The sequence below is a fragment of the Schistocerca cancellata genome, chromosome 1 (genome assembly GCF_023864275.1).
Source record: "Schistocerca cancellata isolate TAMUIC-IGC-003103 chromosome 1, iqSchCanc2.1, whole genome shotgun sequence".
Taxonomy (NCBI): domain Eukaryota; kingdom Metazoa; phylum Arthropoda; class Insecta; order Orthoptera; family Acrididae; genus Schistocerca; species Schistocerca cancellata.
In genome coordinates this window covers 78,848,995-78,870,979 of record NC_064626.1, presented here as the reverse complement: position 1 = coordinate 78,870,979, position 21,985 = coordinate 78,848,995, and the positions used below count along the sequence as shown (strand labels likewise).

Below are 21,985 nucleotides of genomic sequence, written 5' to 3'. Positions count from 1 at the left end.
GTGTCGTCTTCAGCGATGAGAGTCGCTTCTGCCTTGGTGCCAATGATGGTCGTATGCGTGTTTGGCGCCGTGCAGGTGAGCGCCACAATCAGGACTGCATACGACCGAGGCACACAGGGCCAACACCCGGCATCATGGTGTGGGGAGCGATCTCCTACACTGGCCGTACACCACTGGTGATCGTCGAGGGGACACTGAATAGTGCACGGTACATCCAAACCGTCATCGAACCCATCGTTCTACCATTCCTATACCGGCAAGGGAACTTGCTGTTCCAACAGGACAATGCACGTCCGCATGTATCCCGTGCCACCCAACGTGCTCTAGAAGGTGTAAGTCAACTACCCTGGCCAGCAAGATCTCCGGATCTGTCCCCCATTAAGCATGTTTGGGACTGGATGAAGCGTCGTCTCACGCGGTCTGCACGTCCAGCACGAACGCTGGTCCAACTGAGGCGCCAGGTGGAAATGGCATGGCAAGCCGTTCCACAGGACTACATCCAGCATCTCTACGATCGTCTCCATGGGAGAATAGCAGCCTGCATTGCTGCGAAAGGTGGATATACACTGTACTAGTGCCGACATTGTGCATGCTCTGTTGCCTGTGTCTATGTGCCTGTGGTTCTGTCAGTGTGATCATGTGATGTATCTGACCCCAGGAATGTGTCAATAAAGTTTCCCCTTCCTGGGACAATGAATTCACGGTGTTCTTATTTCAATTTCCAGGAGTGTATTTACAAATGCACCAACTGGAGAAACAATAGACATAATCTCCGAAAACTTAATAAAACATACAAAATTGTCAGTTGCAGAAATACCAGAAGTCAAGGACATGTTACAGCTAATATTGTCTCACAATTACTTTACATTTAATGGGAAAGTTTACCAACAGAATGAGGGTCTTGCCTTGGGTAGTAGGATATCAAGTTTCCTGGCAGACATGTTTCTCAATCATCTGGAAAGTAAGTTCTTAAATGAAGACAATAGACACAAAAGTAAAATCATATATTACTGGAGATATGTTAATGACACCTTGCTGCTACTTGATGGAACAAAATTCAATTCTTTCCACAAAAACATAAAAAAATTCACAATAGAACATGAGGACAACAAAAGCTTAAATTTCCTGGACCTTAAAATCACCAAGCACCAACAAAAACACAAGTTCAGCAAACACAGAAAACACACATACACAGACATAACACTGGACAACTCATCATGCCATCCCACCACACAACAAAACATGCTGCATTTAGGTGCATGCTACACAGAGTACACTCCCTTGATTTAGAAGAAAACCCTGTCAAGAATGAGATAGACAGAATAAAGAGCATTGCCATAAGCAACAGCTACACAGCCAAGACAACTGACAATTTAAGCAGAATAATATACAAAGTGAGACAATGAATGGACACTCTGTGAATAAGGAGAAAATATTCACCAGTATCCTATACCTGGGCCCCATATCACAAAAAATCGCTACCTTTTCAGAAAAACAAATGTAACAGTTGCACTCTCAACTAATAATAAGTTAGGAAAGTTACTTGTCCATAATGTAAAATCAAATACACAAACATACAACAGTGGAGTGTACAAAGTATCGTGCCCCAGTTGTCATGCCTACTATGTAGGGAGAAAAGGCAGAAACTTCAAAACCCGTTTTCAACAACACGTAAATGCATTTAGGCTCAACCATTTCGAATAATCAGTCACTGCACAACATATGTTGGAAATGAAACATGTCATCAACAGTCTAGAAAACTATTTGGTAGCACTACATAACGAAGCCAATGGTAAGACCCTACATCTGTTGGAACAACTGCAGGTTTACCTCTGTAACAGTTCTGATACTAAATGTAACTGGGTTTTCTCTTTTGATGCTAGTCAATTGTCAGGATGAGTATTACTGCAAAGGGCATTTGATTCTAAAGCATTACGTGAAGGTGAAAATACTAAACAAATTTACTTTTCTCTCTTAACAACGTGTGGGCAGGGTGGGTTCTTCTCTGGCTCGGGTATGAGGTAGAACGAAACAGCATTTTTACATAAGATAACTTTTATTGCAAGTTTCATACAACGGTTTTCTTACTGGATTGTACTGGCTCGGAGAGTGGCAGCTGTGTCGTTTGTGAAGCCTTCTGCTGTGGCAGCGGCGGTGCCGGACGCGTCTGATTACGCGTAGCGGTGTGTATCTCGTGTCGTCGTCTCGCCCAGCTGACTGGAGACGCGCAGCGCGAGTTGGCCCGTTTAATTATTGTGAGCGAAGTCGTGCATCGGATGGTGATACTTGGATGTGGAGTCCCAGTGTTTCTCTTCTCTAAGCGGCCGCATGTGTTGTGCGTAGGCCAGCGGAGCGGCGCGGCGGGGGAAGGCCAGTGTCCCGGACTCGAACAACGGACTCCCGCTTGCCAATCTTCGGCTGTCAGATCTTCATCCCAGCTCACAGGTGACTGCTGCTGTGAGGCCGTCCCTTCCCGTCCTCACGAGTCACCCGGGTACGTAAAAATCAGACTTCAAATACCTTTTTAACTTCTGTCTTCTGGCGCCGCGGCTGCTGCTTGCTATTCCATTACAGCGGCGGACTTGGTGCGTCTGTGCATAATGTAGTATCTTCTTGCATGCTGGTCTTCAGCACCAAAACTGACTGAAAACTGCCGCTACTGTTCTCTTCTTCCTTTGTCTTCTTCGTCTCTCGTCTGACGTGCCCACTGCGTCTCATGTATTTATTCACTTCAGTTTACTGGAGGTGAACGACTTCACGGTCATTGCCTCTTCTGTCACGTTGAAAAGCTTCTCAAAGAATCTTCTTAACGTCGGTCATTGGCTCTTGGAATGTAGGCGAGGGCCTTTGCTCACATGTGACAACTGAGAAACACGTGAGCCGGTCGGGCGATGCCCTGACGGCTGAATCAACAGCGTCTATTTATGTGGAACTTGCTGACTTCACAGTCATTGTCTCTTCTGCTCTGCTGTTCTGCCCGCTGTTTGCCAGTATGTAACTCTCTAAACTAAACCAAGTTTTTCATTTATATTCTAATTTCTACTTCACTTTGATTTCACTAATTGATTTACTTAAGCACCACTCAACATTCCTACACCCTTTGGAGAAATTCTCCCTCGAATTTACCACTCAACATTCCTCCACTCTTCACACGGCAAAAGCACTAACACAAGCAATGAAAACTCTCGACTTAGAAGATTACACACACTTCACATTAAGTATGTTGAAAATACTGTATCACTTTAAAAAAGCACTGTATGCTCATGAATCACATAGTTCACACATAAATGGTTATAATAAGCGTAACAAATCTTGATGACAATGAATAAACAAAAATAGATTATTCACTTAGAAAGTTACATAGCAACACCTGTTTAATCTACCCTATACTCATGCAAGAATATCTATTCTACAGTATTGTCTATTTTAACATGAGACTGTTTAATAAAGACTGAAGTACATAAACAAAATTAATACACTAATGCTCAAAAGTAACCACTGAAGTACACCAGTTAAGGGTGTGGTATCCAGGCACTATGTATGAGACAGGCGAAATACCCTCAGACTTCAAGAAGAATAAAATAATTCCAATCCCAAAGAAAGCAGGTGTTGACAGATGTGAAAATTACCGAACTATCAGTTTAATAAGTCACAGCTGCAAAATACTAACACGAATTCTTTACAGACGAATGGAAAAACTGGTAGAAGCAGACCTCGGGGAAGATCAGTTTGGATTCCGTAGAAATGTTGGAACACGTGAGGCAATACTGACCTTACGACTTATCTTAGAAGAAAGATTAAGAAAAGGCAAACCTACGTTTCTAGCATTTGTAGACTTAGAGAAAGCTTTTGACAATGTTAACTGGAATACTCTCTTTCAAATTCTAAAGGTGGCAGGGGTAAAATACAGGGAGCGAAAGGCTATTTACAGTTTGTACAGAAACCAGATGGCAGTTATAAGAGTCGAGGGGCATGAAAGGGAAGCAGTGGTTGGGAAAGGAGTAAGACAGGGTTGTAGCCTCTCCCCAGTGTTATTCAATCTGTATATTGAGCAAGCAGTAAAGGAAACAAAAGAAAAATTCGGAGTAGGTATTAAAATTCATGGAGAAGAAGTAAAAACTTTGAGGTTCGCTGATGACATTGTAATTCTGTCAGAGACAGCAAAGGACTTGGAAGAGCAGTTGAACGGAATGGACAGTGTCTTGAAAGGAGGATATAAGATGAACATCAACAAAAGCAAAACGAGGATAATGGAATGTAGTCAAATTAAGTCGGGTGATGCTGAGGGAATTAGATTAGGAAATGAGACACTTAAAGTAGTAAAGGAGTTTTGCTATTTAGGGAGTAAAATAACCGATGATGGTCGAAGTAGAGAGGATATAAAATGTAGACTGGCAATGGCAAGGAAAGCGTTTCTCAAGAAGAGGAATTTGTTAACATCGAGTATAGATTTAAGTGTCAGGAAGTCGTTTCTGAAAGTATTTGTATGGAGTGTAGCCCTGTATGGAAGTGAAACATGGACGATAACTAGTTTGGACAAGAAGAGAATAGAAGCTTTCGAAATGTGGTGCTACAGAAGAATGCTGAAGATAAGGTGGGTAGATCACGTAACTAATGAGGAGGTACTGAATAGGATTGGGGAGAAGAGAAGTTTGTGGCACAACTTGACTAGAAGAAGGGATCGGTTGGTAGGACATGTTTTGAGGCATCAAGGGATCACAAATTTAGCATTGGAGGGCAGTGTGGAGGGTAAAAATCGTAGAGGGAGACCAAGAGATGAATACACTAAGCAGATTCAGAAGGATGTAGGTTGCAGTAGATACTGGGAGATGAAGAAGCTTGCACAGGATAGAGTAGCATGGAGAGCTGCATCAAACCAGTCTCAGGACTGAAGACCACAACAACAACAACATATCCAGGTAACAGGGATTTGATAAAGTGGTATATTAATATTTGGCTTATTTTTTCGTCTTCAATAAAAGAAAACTGTACAAAGCAGAAACACCAACACAAAGGTTCCAGATATACTCGTTCCTAGCATTATAATTTTAGTTTTGTGTTCACTTTTTAATTTTAAGACATGTTGCATCATAACAATGGCATCAATTTTGCCTTGCTGTGCGAGTTTATGAACATATCTAATGACTTCAGAAGGGAACTGTCAGTCAAGGGAGTCATTGAGGTAGGATAGGTTTTGTGTAGGAAATGCTTTGCATGGCGTTTTCTGAAAGGAGCAAACAACATGGTTATGACCCTACCAACCTAGTAGAAACAAAAACAAAGAAAAGAAGGAATACATTGTTAACTACAAGATCTACCTGTTTCTATGTTCACTTGTTTTCTTAAAAAAAAAAAAAAAACCATTATCATTTATTAATTATTTACATTTGTATATTATCCACAGTCTACTAAGATTCAACTAGGACATTCGCACTCTTGGTCGAAGATTGTATGGTGCCATGTCTGTATGTTGTGCTGGCGTGGCCACTATTTTTTCTTTTCGGGTACTTCCTCCACCCTTCGGAAAAGCAGAGACTATTGTTGAAGGAATTACATCTGGAGCGCCCTTAAAAGGTTTTAAACGACTTGCATGGATAATAGTAGTTCGGGTGGGCAGTTGCAGTTTAACGTTGACTGGTGACGTGATCTCAATAATTTGATAAGGACCTCTGTAGTTTGTTACAAATTTCTTCGTTTTTCCTTTCGCAATATATGGGGTTGACAGCATCACCCACGGACCGATTTTGTGATTTGGATATTTAACTTGGGTATTACCTAATCTTTCCTGTCGTTCCAAAACCTTTGTATTAGATTTGTGAACCTTTTTCCATACATCCTTCATCATTCGACCGAAATCTTTTACTGTTTCTCCGACTTTTCCGTTTTTCTGCCTGATTACATCAAAAGGGGACGGCATTTTTCTCCCATGGACCACTTCATAAGGTGACATGCCAGTTGCTTCATGCGTTTTGGCGTTGTATACCGACATGATTATTGGTAAATACATATCCCAATTAGAATGTTGTTCGTTAATATAATAATTAAGCATCTTGCCAATTGTCCGATGAACTCTTTCTGTGCGCCCGTTGCACTGAGGGTGTAATGGAGTTGTGCGTAATTTACATATTTTTAGTAAGTGGCATAGCTGTTTCATTAATTCAGACATAAAATTAGATCCCTGATCTGTGATAATAGCTTCAGGTACGCCAAATTTAAGTATCCAGTTGTTAACTAAAGCTTGGGCAACTGTATTTGCTTGCTGATCTGGGAGACTCACCATAGCTAGATAGCGTGAAAAGTGGTCTATAATTGTAAGAACATACTTATTACCAGCAGGTGATTTATGAAATGGCCCGTAGAGATCCAGTCCACAGATCTGAAATGGACATGAAGCCTCGGGGGAGCCTCTGTAAGAGTATTTTTGAACGAGAAAGTTCAGCTCGTTGTGCGCACGCAATGCAATTACGAATGTACTGCGCAACATCCTGCTTTCTGGTTTGCCACCAAAATCGCACTGCTACACGTCTTTCGGTTGTCCGTGTCCACCATGTCCTGCAAGGATATGACCATGGGCCTCTGTCATTATTTCTTGTCTAAGGTGTTGGGGAACAACAATTCGCAGTCCAAGTTTTGTTTTACGGCATAATACACCATCTTCAAAGCAAAATTGTTTTTGAGATGCATATTTTTTGCATTCTGTATCCTAATCTTGTGCCTTTCTCCAGTCCTCAGCATCTCGGCCTGTTGCTTCCAAAAGTGCTATTTTCCGACTTAGACAATCTGCATTCGTGTGTTTTTTGCCTGGTTTATGGATAACTTCGAAATCCATTTTGGAAAGACATAGGGCCCAACGGGTCAGAAGACTAGATGGATCCTTTAACCCAAGAAACGATCTTAAAGCTGTGTGGTCTGTAATAACCTTGAATTTCCTACCATACAAGTAGCATTTAAAGTATTTGATGCCATAAATAACACTTAACAATTCTTTCTCCATTGTGGAATAATTTCTTTCTGCTGTTGTTAGTTGTCTAGAAGCGTGAGCTATGGGGTGTTCCGCGCCATTAATATTCTGACTCAAATCAACTCCCTGAATGACCACTTGCGTCACAGGATAAAATAAATTCTTTATTATAATCAGGGTAGGCTAATACTGGACTGTGTGTTAATTTATCTTTAAGGGTTTGAAATGCTGATTCACAATCTTCTGACCAATGAAATTTTGCACCCTTTTTCAATAATTGGGTTAAGGGTCAGGCAATTTCAGCAAAATTTTGAACATATTTTCGGTAATATGATGCGAGACCAATGAAACTTTGTACTTCCTTAACGCGTTGTGGTGTTGGGAAGTCCTTGACTGCCAAAATTAATCGAGGATCTGTTCTAATTCCTTTTTCACTAATGACATGCCCTAAGTATGTAACCGCTGTCAATGCAAAACAACATTTTTCCATATTTAATGTTAATTTAGCTTTTCTAAGTCTCTGAAAAACATTACGAAGATGCACAGCATGTTGATTAATGTCTTTGGAGAATACAATAATATCGTCTAGATATACACAACATTGCTGAGTTTTGAGTCCTCGCAATACTCCATCAAGTAGTCTTTGAAAAGTTGCTGGTGCATTTTTCAAACCGAAAGGCATTCTTTTAAATTGCCAGTGGCCTCCAGGGGTAGAAAATGCTGTTTTATGCCTATCTTCAGGTGCAACTTCCAATTGATGATATCCACTACGTAGATCAATTGTTGAAAAGTATTTACTGTTACCCAAACTGTCAATGATATCTGTAATGTTTGGAAGAGGATAAACATCTGAGATAATTTGTTTGTTAAGGTGCCTGTAGTCACAACAAAATCTATATCATTTCATACCGTCGGGAGACTTCTTTGGAATAATTATGATATTTGAATTATAAGGCAAATCAGAATATTCTATAATTCCATCTTTTAGATGCTGTTCTAAAAATTCATCCAGTACTGGCTGTAAGTGATGCGGTACTCTATAAGGCTTCCTATAAACTGGGGGGCTATTTCCTGTTGGGATCCTATGCTGTGTGATATCTGTTGCTGGCAATGGACCTTCTGCATTAAATAAATCTTGGAACTCAACTAAAACTGCTTCTATCGTGTCTCTATCATTTCCTTTCAAATGCTCAAACTTCTGGCATAATGCGGTTTTATAGGCGTCTGGTTTCTGACCATCATCAAATATCTGACCAAATGAAATCTTCTTCAAAAGTACTGACTGTAGCTACTAATATTCCCTTATGCAACTCTTTGTCCTCCACTCCGAAATTGTCAATATGTACCGGTACTTTTCTTACTCCCTCAACGTCTTGAACCCGTACAACACTTCTACGTACAAAACAATGTGATACATCTAATTCCTCATTTTCCTCTAGTGGCTCTATTAGACACACTGTATCTGTAGGTACATCGGGGTCAACGGTCATCCAGAAAAGTTTTCCTGAGCCAGATGGTATCTTATCCCGTGAATCAACCTTCAAGGACGTTGCACGCAGTGTAGTTGATTTCGCCTTCCGGTTGGGGAAATCTTGCAGCAGTGGGCCCTTTGCAGCGGTGTCACCTAGCTGAAACACTATTCCGCTAAGTTCTACAGTTTGCTGTCTGAGGTCGATTTTAGCGTGATGTTTATTCAGGAAATCCAACCCTAGGATCGCGTCGTACCTGTCAGTTACCTTTGTTACCACTTCTACATCTTCTTGAAATTGTACACCGTGAATAGAGAAAATCAATGATGTACATCCTAATGACTTCACTGTACCTCCTCCTACCCCACTCAATCTATACCTTGGAGGGTCATATTTCTTTTCTCCAATGCATTCATTACTCACTATTGATACGTTTGCGCCTGTATCCACCAGTATCCTTGCCTCTTTATCCTGTATGGTAGCAGATAACCAGCATTCCGCCTTCACATTCACCTTAATGGCATGAAATTTTATTGGGAACGCCTGGCGGTGGCTCCGACATTCCCGTTTGAGTTTAACTGATTTCTATTTCCAAAAACTTTCTTAGACCTGCATTCCTTGAATGTGTGACCTATTCTTTGACAGTTAGTGCATTGAGGTTGTCTGCAGTTTTTTGCTATATGTCCCTGTCGATCGCACCTAAAACATCATACTCCTGCTGAAAATACATTTCGCTTCTCCTTGTATCTGGTGGCAATGTCAATTTCTTCAAAAGCCGTCGCCACAGATACAGCTTCCGCTAAATTTTTAGGAAACTCTGCCCTGACACGACGGGATGTTTCAGGAGGTAGCCCACGTAAAAATGTATCCAGAGCTCTATCTTCTGCCTCTTGTAAGATAACTTTATTTGCTTCATCACTAGTTGTCAACTGATAGGTGTTAATATTAACTTTTCTAATCCTATCTACAAAACTTTCTAACGACTCGTTTTGCCTCTGAGTGATAGTGTTCAACTGTTCCCTATAAAATCTACAGCTGTTCTGTTTTTGAAAATGTTTAAGTAATCCTTTCTTCAATTCCTCACATGTTGGAGCATTCCGTACTTCTTCATGGTATAATACGTGTGCTTTAGCCTCTCCTATCAATCTTAACTTTGTCATTTGTAAGAGCTGTTCATCTGACCATGATCCTAACTTTGCAGCTGCTACTAAAGCATCAAAAAAGGCTGTTATGTCTTCGCCAGGTTTACCTGAAAAAGGAGTTACCAAGGCTGCTGCTGAGGAATCTAGGGTGGGAGGGATTGAACTGGTTTGCCTAACCTCACTCAACTGTTTAAATAATGCATTGTTATCATCTTTAAGCTGTGCTATCTGATTAACTAAGCTCTGAATAGCTTCTTCAGTAGAAACCACTTGTGGTGCTGACTCTGACTTTGTACGATTTCGTGTCCTGCACGTGCGCTGTACACTGCGTTTGCCAACAGGGCAGCCAGATGTCACTCACCAATGGCCGTACTAGACCAATGTTATGATGGAAATGATTAATGGAAAATCTCATATAAAGATGTGAAACAAATACTAACAAAGAGATAGAGTGGCTGGCCAGTACTTACCTCAGCTCAGTACAGCCGATAGATATACATAAAACAGAACCGAAAATTACATTCCTAGCTTTCGGAACAAATGTTCCTTCATCAGGGAGGAGAGAGGGGAAAGAAAGGGAAGAAGGGAAAGGGGATTCAGTTACTCACAACCCAGGCTATGAAGCAACAGGGAAAGGAAAATAGGGAGGGTAGCAAGGATGGAGGCATGGTTGTCAGAGGGAAGCCAAAGATTTGGCTTCCCTCTGACAACCATGCCTCCATCCTTGCTACCCTCCCTATTTTCCTTTCCCTGTTGCTTCATAGCCTGGGTTGTGAGTAACTGAATCCCCTTTCCCTTCTTCCCTTTCTTTCCCCTCTCTCCTCCCTGATGAAGGAACATTTGTTCCGAAAGCTAGGAATGTAATTTTCGGTTCTGTTTTATGTGTATCTTTCGGCTGTACTGAGCTGAGGTAAGTACTGGCCAGCCACTCTATCTCTTTGTTAGTATTTGTTTCACAATGTTATGATGGGTCTGTTATCAAAGAATCTTGATTTTTGCATCATGATTTAACAGCTGACAATGCAGGGTTCCAGGCTGTGCTCAGCTGAAATGCTGCATCCTTGTTGATGAGATTATCGGCTGTATGGATATGTATTGCTTCCTTAATGACACAATCACAGAAAAATGATGCTGGGGATAAAATTTCCGTCTTTTCATAAATAATCCATTGTCATGTATTCAAACAGTGTTCTGCAACTACTGGTTGACGAGGGCACGTATGACGCTGATGTTCATCAGAGCATTCTTGTACTGTGCGACATGTCTGGCCTATATATGCTGCCTCACATTGACTAGGAATCCTGTACACACCACATTTCCTCAGGCCAAAGTCATCCTTAAGTGAACCCAAGAGATTTCTCAGTTTTGCAGATGGTTGAAAAACACATTTAATTCCATGTCTTCCAAGGACTCTTCCGATCCTTGACGATATGGCACCGAAATATGGCAAAAAGGCCAAAGTGGTGGGCGCTCCATAGACTGAACTCACCTGGGCCTGAATGCATTACGTATCTGTCACTCAGAATAACCGTTTTGTAGGTCGGAACACTGTCTTCAAATGTTGTAATTCACTCGATAGGCTTTCAGGATCAGATACCACATGTGCCCTATGAACTAATGTACATAATGCACAACCGCATTGTGCAGGATGATGGCAGCTTGTGACCTGCAGATATAGATCTGTATGCGTTGGCTTGCGGTAGATGCTGCGGCCCAAGGTTCCATCTACTTTCCTTCGTACCAAAACATCAAGAAAAGGTAAAGTACCATCTTTTTCCACTTCCATTGTGAAGTTTATATTCGGATGGACTGAACTCAGATGCTGAAGGAACAGGAATACAGGATATCGGATGATTTATGAAAAGATGGAAGTTTTATCCCAGCATCATCTTTCTGGGATTGCATCATTAAGGAAGCAATATATATTTGTACAGCCGATAATCTCATCAACGAGGATGCGGGATTTCAACGGGGCACAGCCTGGAACCCTGCATTGGCTGCTATTAAATCACAACGCGAAAATCAAGATCCTTCTATAACAGACCCATTGTAACACTGGTCTAGTATGGTCATTGGTGAGTAACGCCTGACCGCACTGTTGGCAAACGCAGCATACAGCGCACGTGCAGTAGAGCCGCTCTGCAATTTCTGAAAGAGGGAGTTTGAATACGGCGCCATATGTCCGCAAATCATTGCGCATGTGCGATTTCCACACCTGCGCATTCTTCGCGCATGTTCTAGAAATGGGGCATCGATGTGCAGACACCGTCAGTCATACCTAACCAGCAGCAAGATTGAACCACCTGAAGATGTCAGACAGTTGCTCCGAGGAAATATTGTGGAATTTGCACAACGTGATCCGGTGGCAAACTCATGAAGACTATTTACAACACATCTGCTGGGAAAGCTTGAAGAGTCACAATGTTTGCTGGTGCTAAAACATTAAAAATGGTTTTCTTGGATTTTGTGGTAAGTTTACAATGTTCATCTTGTTGATGAAGGTTTCTCGGGTCTCCAGCCGGGTGGTATTGTTGATATCTTGCGACGTTTCGGGAAGTGTCATACTACCTGTCTTCTGGCGAAGTGTAGAGATTTGCGGAGAGCGGGCTATTTATATGCGCGGTCACCCCCCTCCACTAGACCTCGGGTGGCTGCGGTGGACTGGCGGTGTGCGCGCAGTGGTGGCGGGGATAGCAGTTGCCCCCAGTGGCCACATTTGGTTCTCGATGTAAGCACTCTGTCTGCGTCCACAGTGGAGGACGATGACGGGCGCGATCCCGAAAGATTGCCGCTATCGCAGGATTCTATGCTGCACTGAGTTGGTATCCTTCATCTCTGTTGACCAGATTGTCGTGAATCCTTATTTCTATGGATTCTTCAATAACACTTTTCCAGAAGCCAGATGCTCGGCACAGTACCTTCGTGTTTTTAAAGTTGAAGGTGTGTTTTTCATTTATGTTGTGTTCTGCTACGGCTGATTTTTTTGTGTGATTTAATTGCACACATCTGATATGTTCTTCACAGCGTTTAGATACACAGTGCTGTGTTTGCCCAATGTATTGTTTACCGCATTCGCACTGTATGCTGTATACTCCTGGTGTGTTAAGGTTCAGCGTGTCTACCGAGGAGCTCCCTTGTCTTCGGTGGTGGTCAGATAACGGTTTTGATATTGTATTTGCCCAGAAGTCGTGCAGTTTTGGCCGAGAGTGGACCTGCATACGGAAGGAACGCGACTCATTCGTCTTCTTCTTCTTCTTCTTCATTATCTTCTTCTGGGGTTCTCACTACTTCCTTCTTCCTTTTAAGCGCCCTGTTGATCTGCATTTCACTGCAGCCATTTTGGTGGAAAACTTCCCTCAGGTGTTGCAACTCGGGTGGTAGGCTGCCTTTGTCGCAGATGGCGCGTGCCCTATGTACCAGGGTGGTCAGTACTGCTTGTCTTTGTGCTGGATGGTGGCAGCTTGTTGCATGAAGGTATAGGTCTGTGTGTGTCTTCTTCCTAAGTACTGCATGGCCTAGTGAACCTTCTGCCTTCCTCTTAATTAAAATATCAAGGAAGGGGAGGCATCCATTTTCCTCCACTTCCATTATAAATTTGATGTTCGGATGGATGCTGTCGAGGTGTTCCAGAAACTCATCTAGCACCTTTTTGCCGTGTCCCCACACAACAATAGTTTTGTCGACATAGTGGAAGAAGTGCTACGGTTTCTGCTGGCAGTTCGAAGGGCCACCTCCTCGAAATGTTCCATATAGAGGTTTGCACGCACAGGAGCAAGTGGGGAGCTCACGGCCACACCGTCGATCTGCTGGAAGAATTCCCCATTGCACGGAAAGTAGCTGGTTGTTACTGTGTGTTCGAAGAGGCTGACTGTTTGTGGTTCAAAGTGCTGGGCTAAAAGTGCCAAGGAGTCTCGAAGGGGCACTTTCGTCAAAGGCAACATCGTGTCGAAGCTCACGAGTAGGTCCTCCCTTTGTAGTCGCATGTCGATGAGTATTTTTATAATTTGGCCGAGTTTCTCACACGGTGGCTGCAGTGTCCCATGAGGGGTTAGAGCAGTGTCGTTAGGTATTTAGCAAGACCGTAACTGTGAGAGTTGATGGAGTCCACAATCTGTCTCAGAGGTACTCCTTCCTTACAGATCTTGGGGAGTCCATAGAGGTGTGGTATTGCTGCCACTCTGGGGTACAGCTGCTTATTCATCGGCTCAGGTAAGTCAGATTTCTTCAGCAGAGCTATCGTCTTTTTACTCATCGTCAGGGTTGGATCTTTCTTCAGCCTCTCGTAGGCCTCGTCTTGTAACAGCACGTTTATTATCTGCCGGTACTCGGCAGTGCTTAATAGCACTGTAGCGTTCCCTTTGTCTGCTGGTAGGATCATTATATCACAGTCATCTCTAAGGGACCGGAGAGCTCCTCGTTCTTCCACAGATATGTTATTTTTAGGCAATTGAGATCTGTTGATTATTCTGCAAGTCTCCTGTCTGACTTCCTCTGCTTCCTCCTTTGGAAACCCTTGTAATGCTTCTTCCACACCGCTGGTAATGTCTCATTTCAGGATCATTCTGGGGATGGGGGCAAAACACTTGAGGGAAGTCTTCCACCAAAATGGCTACAGTGAAATGCGGATCAACAGGGTGCTTAAAAGGAAGAAGGAAGTAGTGAGAACCTCAGAAGAAGAAGAAGAAGAAGAAGGAGAAGAAGATGATGAAGAAGAAGAAGAAGACAAACAACTCGCTTTCCTTCCGTACGTGGGTCCGCTCTCGGCCAAAACTGCACAACTTCTGGGCAAATACAATATCAAAACTGTTATCTGACCACCACCAAAGACAAGGGAGCTCCTAGGTTCTGCCAAAGACACACTGAACCTTAAGCCTACAGTCACATATTGCTCATCTTTTCCACTGTTTTGCACATGTTTTCCGCGTTCCACTTACGGAATTCATAACCGGGAGGAATGCGGTAAACAATACGTTGGGTAAACACAGCGCTGTATATCTACACGCTGTGAAGAACATATCAGATGTGTGCGACTAGGTCACACAGAAAAATCAGCCGTAGCAGAACACAGTGTAAATGAAGAACACACCTTCAACTTCGAAAACATAAAAGTACTGTGCTGAGCATCTGGCTTCTGGGAAAGCATTATCAAAGAATCCATAGAAATAAGGATTCACAACAATCTGGTTAACAGAGATGAGGGATACCAACTCAGCGCAGCACGGAACCCTGTGATAGTGGCAATCCATCGGGAGCTTACACCGAGAATCGAACGCAGCCACTGGGGCAATTGCTATTCCCACCACCACCACGCGCACTCCGCCGGTCCACTGCAGCCACCGTAGGTCTAATGGAGGGGGGTGACCGCGCGTATAAATAGCCCACTCTCCACGAATCTCGACACTTCGCCAGAAGGTAGGTAGTATGACACTTCCTGAAACGTTGCGAGTTATCAACACTACCACCCAGTTGGAGACCCGAGAAACCTTCGACAGTTTATGCCGGGAATGCCTACAGTCACATATTGTTTATCTTTTCTACTGTTTTGCACATGTTTTCTGTGTTCCACTTACGGAATTCATAACCTAACATTAAACCTTTTTGTGACAGGAAATAAAATGTATTAAGACAAGTTAAACCTGAAGATGGACCCACAGTGTCAAAAATGCATTGTGTATTTAATAATACACGAAAAGTTGTGACTGAAGACATTTTTTAATTCATACCTTCCGTCTATTGAATATAGTCATGTTTGATGCTGCAAAATATGGATAAAATTAAATAGCATTTACATTCTGCAAGAACTTTCCTACAACAGAATACGTAAATAGGAGCGCTATCGCTGAGAAAAACTGAAAGAAATTAAACTGTGAAATTAAAAGATTGTTTAACAATAATCTTTCTGCAGAAAGAGGCGTATCTTGATGGCTACTATATAAGTTGGTTGTGTTTTGAGATTTCTTCAAAGTAGCAAAGTAGATGGATTTACCTGAGTTTGTTAATCTGCTCCATGTGCTGATTTAAAGATGACATAGTAACAAGACAAGCGTCTGAGTTTTGAGTGCTATCCTTCAGGATCGAAAAGATAGGCAACTGATAATAGAATGCCAAAACATGTAACTCCTCTAGTTCAGTCCTAATTTGTCAATGCTAACGGTGTTTGATAAGCATACTGGCCTCATAACAATGATGTGGTGTTCTCTGTAACAGCTACACAAGGCAGTATCCCAGTATAGCTCTGTAAGTTTTGTAGTGTGTCACATACTCCTTCTACAGGAATCTCTATGTTTTAAAAATTTTATTGGATATGATAAGTAATGTGGTTTGGTTTAGAAGAGTTCTCTATGAGAGATTAGGGTACTTTAATCCATGGAATTGGTTTGATTTGAATGTGGTATTTACAAAGGTAAAGATTATTACTGAGTTGTGTTGCTACCCTCTCCACTGACATCAATACCAAGGTGTCAGAACCAATATTTGGGGCCTGTATGGGTGAAATATTTACCCATGGTTTATAGTTAGCATCTCTGAGTAGTAATGAAAATGTCCGGGTCCCTGGGTTGGAACTTCACCACCGCTTAAATTTTGAATAAAAATGATCAGCAATGGTGGCTGAAGATTTCCGTCATAAGAAGTCACCCACGGTCTGCTAATGGCCTTATCAAACACAACAGAGGAGCGGACAGAGGTTCAGAGCACTCTCTTGTCCTTGGGATGGGAAACTGTCACCAAAAGGCAGATGAATCAGCAATGATCTATGCCATGAAGATGTAGAAGACAATGGGAACCCATGCATTACAGACACATAATATGTAGCCACAGGACTTGTGGCCTGTAACTGAAAAAGTGTCATGATGATGACACCACTAGTAAAAGATTCCGCACTAGTTCCCCATTCAGATCTCTGTGAGGAGACTACCAAGGAGGAGATGACCATGAGAAAAAGATTGAACAACTGACAAAAGGGTAACCTTCTATGAATTGGAGTGTGGAATGTCAGAAGCTAGAAACTCTGAAAAGAAAAATGCTAAGGCTCAATCCAGATATAATGGGGGTCATCGAAGAGAAATAGAAAGAAGGGAAGGAGTTCTAGTAAGACGAGGATAGGTCAATATCAAAAGCAGCAAAAAATTGTAAAACAGGAGTAGGATTTGTTATGAATACAAAGGTGGAATAGAGAATGAGTTACTAAGAACAGTTGAGTGATAGGGTTGTTCTCATCAGAATCAACAGCAAACCAATACAGACAAAAAGAGTTCCAGCATACATGCTGATGTCGCAAACAGAAGATGAAGGGAGAGAGAAAGTATATGAGGATACTGAACAGGTAATTCAGTAGGTAAAAATCTAATAGTCACAGGAGTCTGAAATGTGGTTGTAGGGGAAGGAGTAGAAGAAAGGGTTACGGGAGAATATAGGCTTCATAATAGGAATGAGAGAGAAGAAAGACTAATTGAGTTGTCCAATGAATTTCAGCTAGCAATAGTGAACAGTCTGTTCAAGAACCACAAGAGAAGGAGGTATACTTGGAAAAGGCCAGGAGATACAGGAAGATTCCAGTTATATTACATCATGGTCAGTCAGAGATTCCGAAACCAGAAATTGGACTGTAAGGTATACCCAGGAGCAGATATAATTCCAATCACAATTTATTAATGATGAAGAGTAGGCTGAAGTTTGAGAGACTAGCCAGGAAGAATCAATGCACAAAGAAATGTGATACAGAAGTACTAAGGAATGAAAAGGTATGCTTGAAGTTTTCTGAGGGTCTAGACAATACGGTGATAATGAACACAGTTCAGCTGAAGAGGAAGAAACATGTCTAAAAACAGCAATCACACAGAGATTGGAAAGAACAACATATGTTCAAGGAAGGTACCTGTGAAGAAACCATGAGTAACAGAAGAAATTCTTCAGTTGTTGAATGAAAGAAGGGAGTACAAAAATGTTCAGGGAAATTCAGGAATACAGAAATACGTCACTTAGGAACGAAATAAATAGGAATTATAGATAAGCCAAGGCAAAATCTGAACAAACCAAAAAAGAAATGATTGTCAAACGAACTGACTCAACATACAGAAAAAGGTAAAAACAATGTTTCAGTGAAATTAAAAAGCAAGGGCAGTAGCATCAAGGGTAACATGGGAATTCCACTATTAAATTCAGAGGAGTGGTTAGATAGGTGCAAAGAGTAAACCAAAGGCCTCTGTAAGGGGGAGAACTTGTCTAGAAAAACAGGAGTAGACAGGCAAGAGATAGGGGATCCAGTATTAGAGTCGGAATTTAAAAGAGCTTTGGATGACTCAAGATCAAGTAACGCAGAAATTCTAAAACCACTGGGGAGATGTGACAACAAAATGGGTATTCATGTTGGTGTGTAGAATATATGAGACTGGTAACATACCATCAGACTTTTGGGAAAACATCATGCTCACAATTCCAAAGAGAGCTGTGGCATTGACTAATATCAGGATGGCGCGCCTTCACTTACGCGCGCCGCCAATTACATTGACACAGCTGCATGTCCTGCAGCCACCACAGCAGCTAGAGGGTGCTACCACGAACGATTATGCTGCTGTCAATGAGATACAAGCATCCCTCTCTGGAGCTACAGCAGCAGGTACATCTAAGTTCGAACATTCATACATTGGTCAAATTTTGTGCGTTTGCCATTTGAAAAACATTTACAAACTTTCATAGTGGTCATGCTTAACATCTTCTGAGCAGACAATATACTGAAGAGTGACAGATTTATAAATCTTTTGTATGATTATATACCTCTACATTCAAATCTACTGTTAGAAACTGACATTGCAACTTCAGCAAAAAAGTTATATATTATTTTTACTGAGCCCCAAACCAGCCCTACAAGGTCATAATTGCAAAACTAGACTAATTTTTTGGGAGTCAAACACATACTACCACTACGTGGTATAAATTTTTATGCAAGCAGCATCTTAGTGACAGTCCTAAAAAGAATGGATTACGCAATTGCAGGGCATATACTGACTTTAAATTCAGTGGTGTCTGTGGCGCAACTTATCAGGATGAAATGCTTCACAATGCTATTATTCAGAATGTATCAGATCAGAGATTGGAGACCGAAATTCTAAAGCATTGCAACCCCAGCCTCAATGAAGTGCTTAAATTTATTGATGCACGTCAAGTTCAAGATTTAGCTGAGCAAGATTTCTGTCTACAAGTTATCACTTCACTTTGAGACAAACAAACTGTGCCTGAGCTACAGCTCCGACCCTAGCACTCGCCAGTCAGTATCGCATAAACAAGGCCAGACAAACTACATACAACATTCACCATGCTGGCACAATGCTAATTGCACTGCCCCAGCTCCACACAAAGCTTCTTCAGACAGTTGGATATACAATTTTTGTCATTGCACGGGATATACAAAACCAGTCTGCCTCTCTTTCACACAGGAATAATGCAAAGCAGGAATGGATGGTAATCAATGTCATTTCTTATTCAGATTCTGTGCCTCATCCTGCTCAAAAATCAGACAAGTGAAGATGCAGAAAACACACACGCTTCCAAAAGGCCCTCCCAATCTTGAACATCAAGAAAGTGCTCTAGTGCACAAGTGGAAACAGAGAACTGTTTTCCATCTGTATTCAGAGAACACACCAGAAACTGTGGATTACTTTGCAAATTTGTAACCAGCCAGCACCTTTTTAACTGGATACTGGAGCTTCTGTCACATTGCTTACAAAGACATATGGGGGAGGGGGCGGGGGGGGGGGGGGGGGGGGGCCAAGGCCAACCACCTTTGCAAACATAAAGTCTACATCTCACTGACAACATTTCAGTGCTTGGAATGTGTCGCTTACCTGCAAAATACAAACACATGACTAAGAAAGTCCCTTTCATTGTAGTCCGCTCATGCATGAGTCCAATTATTTTCAGGACGGATGTGATTGATTCCTTCGAAAGAGACATACAGGACAATATGCATGCCACTGACACAAAAGTTTCCCAAGTTGTGACAATTATCAAAATTTGTCCAATAGTACTCTAGAATATCCAAAAGATTTTCATGCTCACATTACACTGAAAGCTAATTCGCAATCCAAATTTTGCTGCACATGCTTTGTGGCGCATGTATTACACGACAACGTGGTTTCATTCTTAAGCCAAATGGGCCCCTCTTTGTGTGGATTTCAAACACATGGTAAATTCACAGTCAGTCATTGATTCCTACCCGCTCCCATGTATAGAGGAAATTTTGGATTGCCTAACAGGAGGACAGTTCTTCTCAAAAACTGACCTTGCGGAAGCCTATCTTCAATTACCACTGGAAGAGAGATAAAGAAAGTTTTTGTTGTGAATTCTCATTTCGGCTTGTTTCAATATCAACACCTACCTTTCGGAAGTACTTCCATGCCTGCGTTGTTTCAAAAATTTCTCGAACAAGTAATGTCCACAGTGCCTTCTTATTTTAATTATCTTGACAACATAATCGTCACACACAGGACTGCAGTCTCAAGCAACTGAAACCAGTGTGGTTTCAGTTGCCTGAGACTGCAGTCATGTGTGTGTGTGTGTGTGTGTGTGTGTGTGTGTGTGTGTGTGTGACGAAGGCCTTAATGGCCGAAAGCTTTAATTGTGAAAGTATTTTTGCTGTGCCTATCTCTGCTACATGGTGAATAGCAACTTCAAAAAAACATTAAAAAGTAATTGGTTGCAGGCCTCACACAAATTATCCACTATGTAATCACAATCCCAGAGTTCAGCGTACAGAATGCATTGAAATAAAGTCACTGTGAAAATGATGTAGATAATTCTAAATTTAATTAGAAAATGTAACATGGCCTTCTCACTAGCCTTTTGTATTACTGGATGGAAATAACAATTCTTCAATGGCAGCAGCAGTTGAATATCACCATAAATTTTGTTGAATTATTATTCATCTTCATCGGTGTCACTTTCCACTATAATATACGGCCAAGGTTTCTTCTTAGTTCTTTTTCGATAGTATGTATAATCTGAAAATGGTAGAAATATGAATTTTATTTTCAACAGTAAATTTAACCTGAATTCATGTTAAAAAATAAAATAAATGAATAAAAATTTCAGAAGGAAATCATGAAGGAATTGTCGGGTGGCAAGAAGGAAGGAGGGACAGAGGGAGTATGTATTCAATGACACATGCTTATCTCTTGTGGCATGAAGGCCCACTGGAATGCAGTGTTTGGAGCATCACAATCACAGTACACCATGATTTAATGTCCTGTGTTTTGTATGCTGATGGGAGGGAAGTCTTTGTTACTTCTCACTCTGCACTTATCATCTCTATATTGAAGCTGGTAAAGTGGTTACCAATGTAGTACCTACCAAATTCGACATCTAACAATGGAAACTCCAGGTGGGAATATAAACAATGTGGAAAACACGGATTGCTACCAACCATTTTAATTGTGCCTTTCCGCAACTTAACGTGTCTTATTTACAGTAAATTCTACATCTACATACATAAGATGCAAACAACTGTGAAGTGTGTGGGTTCAGGTACTTAGCACTATACCACATTTTAGGGTTTCTTCTTGTTCCATTCATGCATGGAGTGTGGAAAGAATGACTTTAAAAGTGTCAGCAGATGCTGTAATTAGCATAAAATTGTCTTCATGACTGCTGTATGAGTGATATATATGGGGATGAAAAATATATCCAGAACATTCAATTAATATTCGTACTTGAAACTCTGTAAATAAACTTTCATGAGGTAGTTAATATCTTTGAGCATCTGACAATTCACGGTTTTTAGCATTTCTGTGACACAATCCTGCGAGTCAAACAGACTTGCCACTATTCGTGAAGCCCTTCTTTGTATCATTCAATTTCCCCTGTGAGTCCTATTTGGTGTAGATCCCACACACTTGAGCAATATTTTAAGGGTGGGATGCACAAGTGATTTGTAAGGAGTCCTCTTTGTAGATTCACAGTACCTGACCAGTACACTACCAATAAACTGAACTATGACAACTGCCTCACCCATGACACAGCCTACAAGATAAATCCGCTTCATATCACTGCAAATTGTTACACTCAGGTATTTATATGAGTTGGCTGGTTACAATGGTGACTTGCTGCATTTTGCCAACTGCAGAATTTTAAATTTTAGAACATTTGAAGCAAGAAGCCAATCTTCATACCACTTTGAAATATTATCAAGTTTTGCCCAATTATTTGTGCAGTTTTTGTTTTACATTGTACTTCTTGTAGACAATGGCACTGTCTGCAAAAAGCTAGGAAATCCTCAGTCTAGTCACAAATTTCATTTGAAACCTCATATGTTCATACTTAAGTTAATAAATGTAGGTGAAGTACTGAGTTAAATGCCTTTCCAGAAGTCAAGAAATACTGTACCCACCTGATTACCTTGATCCATGGCTTTAGGATGT

The 21,985-nt window shown here is 41.5% G+C and overlaps 1 protein-coding gene across 16 annotated transcripts in view; it reads right to left on the bottom strand.

Annotated features, from left to right (window-relative positions):
* The window catches only part of LOC126165466 (uncharacterized), a 229,270-nt gene that overhangs the window by 7,682 nt on the left and 199,603 nt on the right, over positions 1 to 21,985 (bottom strand). For all 16 annotated transcript variants that reach the window (XM_049920319.1, XM_049920321.1, XM_049920326.1 and 13 more), the window contains one exon: positions 20,409 to 20,569. In XM_049920319.1, the coding sequence (XP_049776276.1) occupies positions 20,487 to 20,569 (83 nt within the window). In that variant the 3' untranslated portion in view covers positions 20,409 to 20,486. The remainder of the gene's footprint in view (positions 1 to 20,408; positions 20,570 to 21,985) is intronic.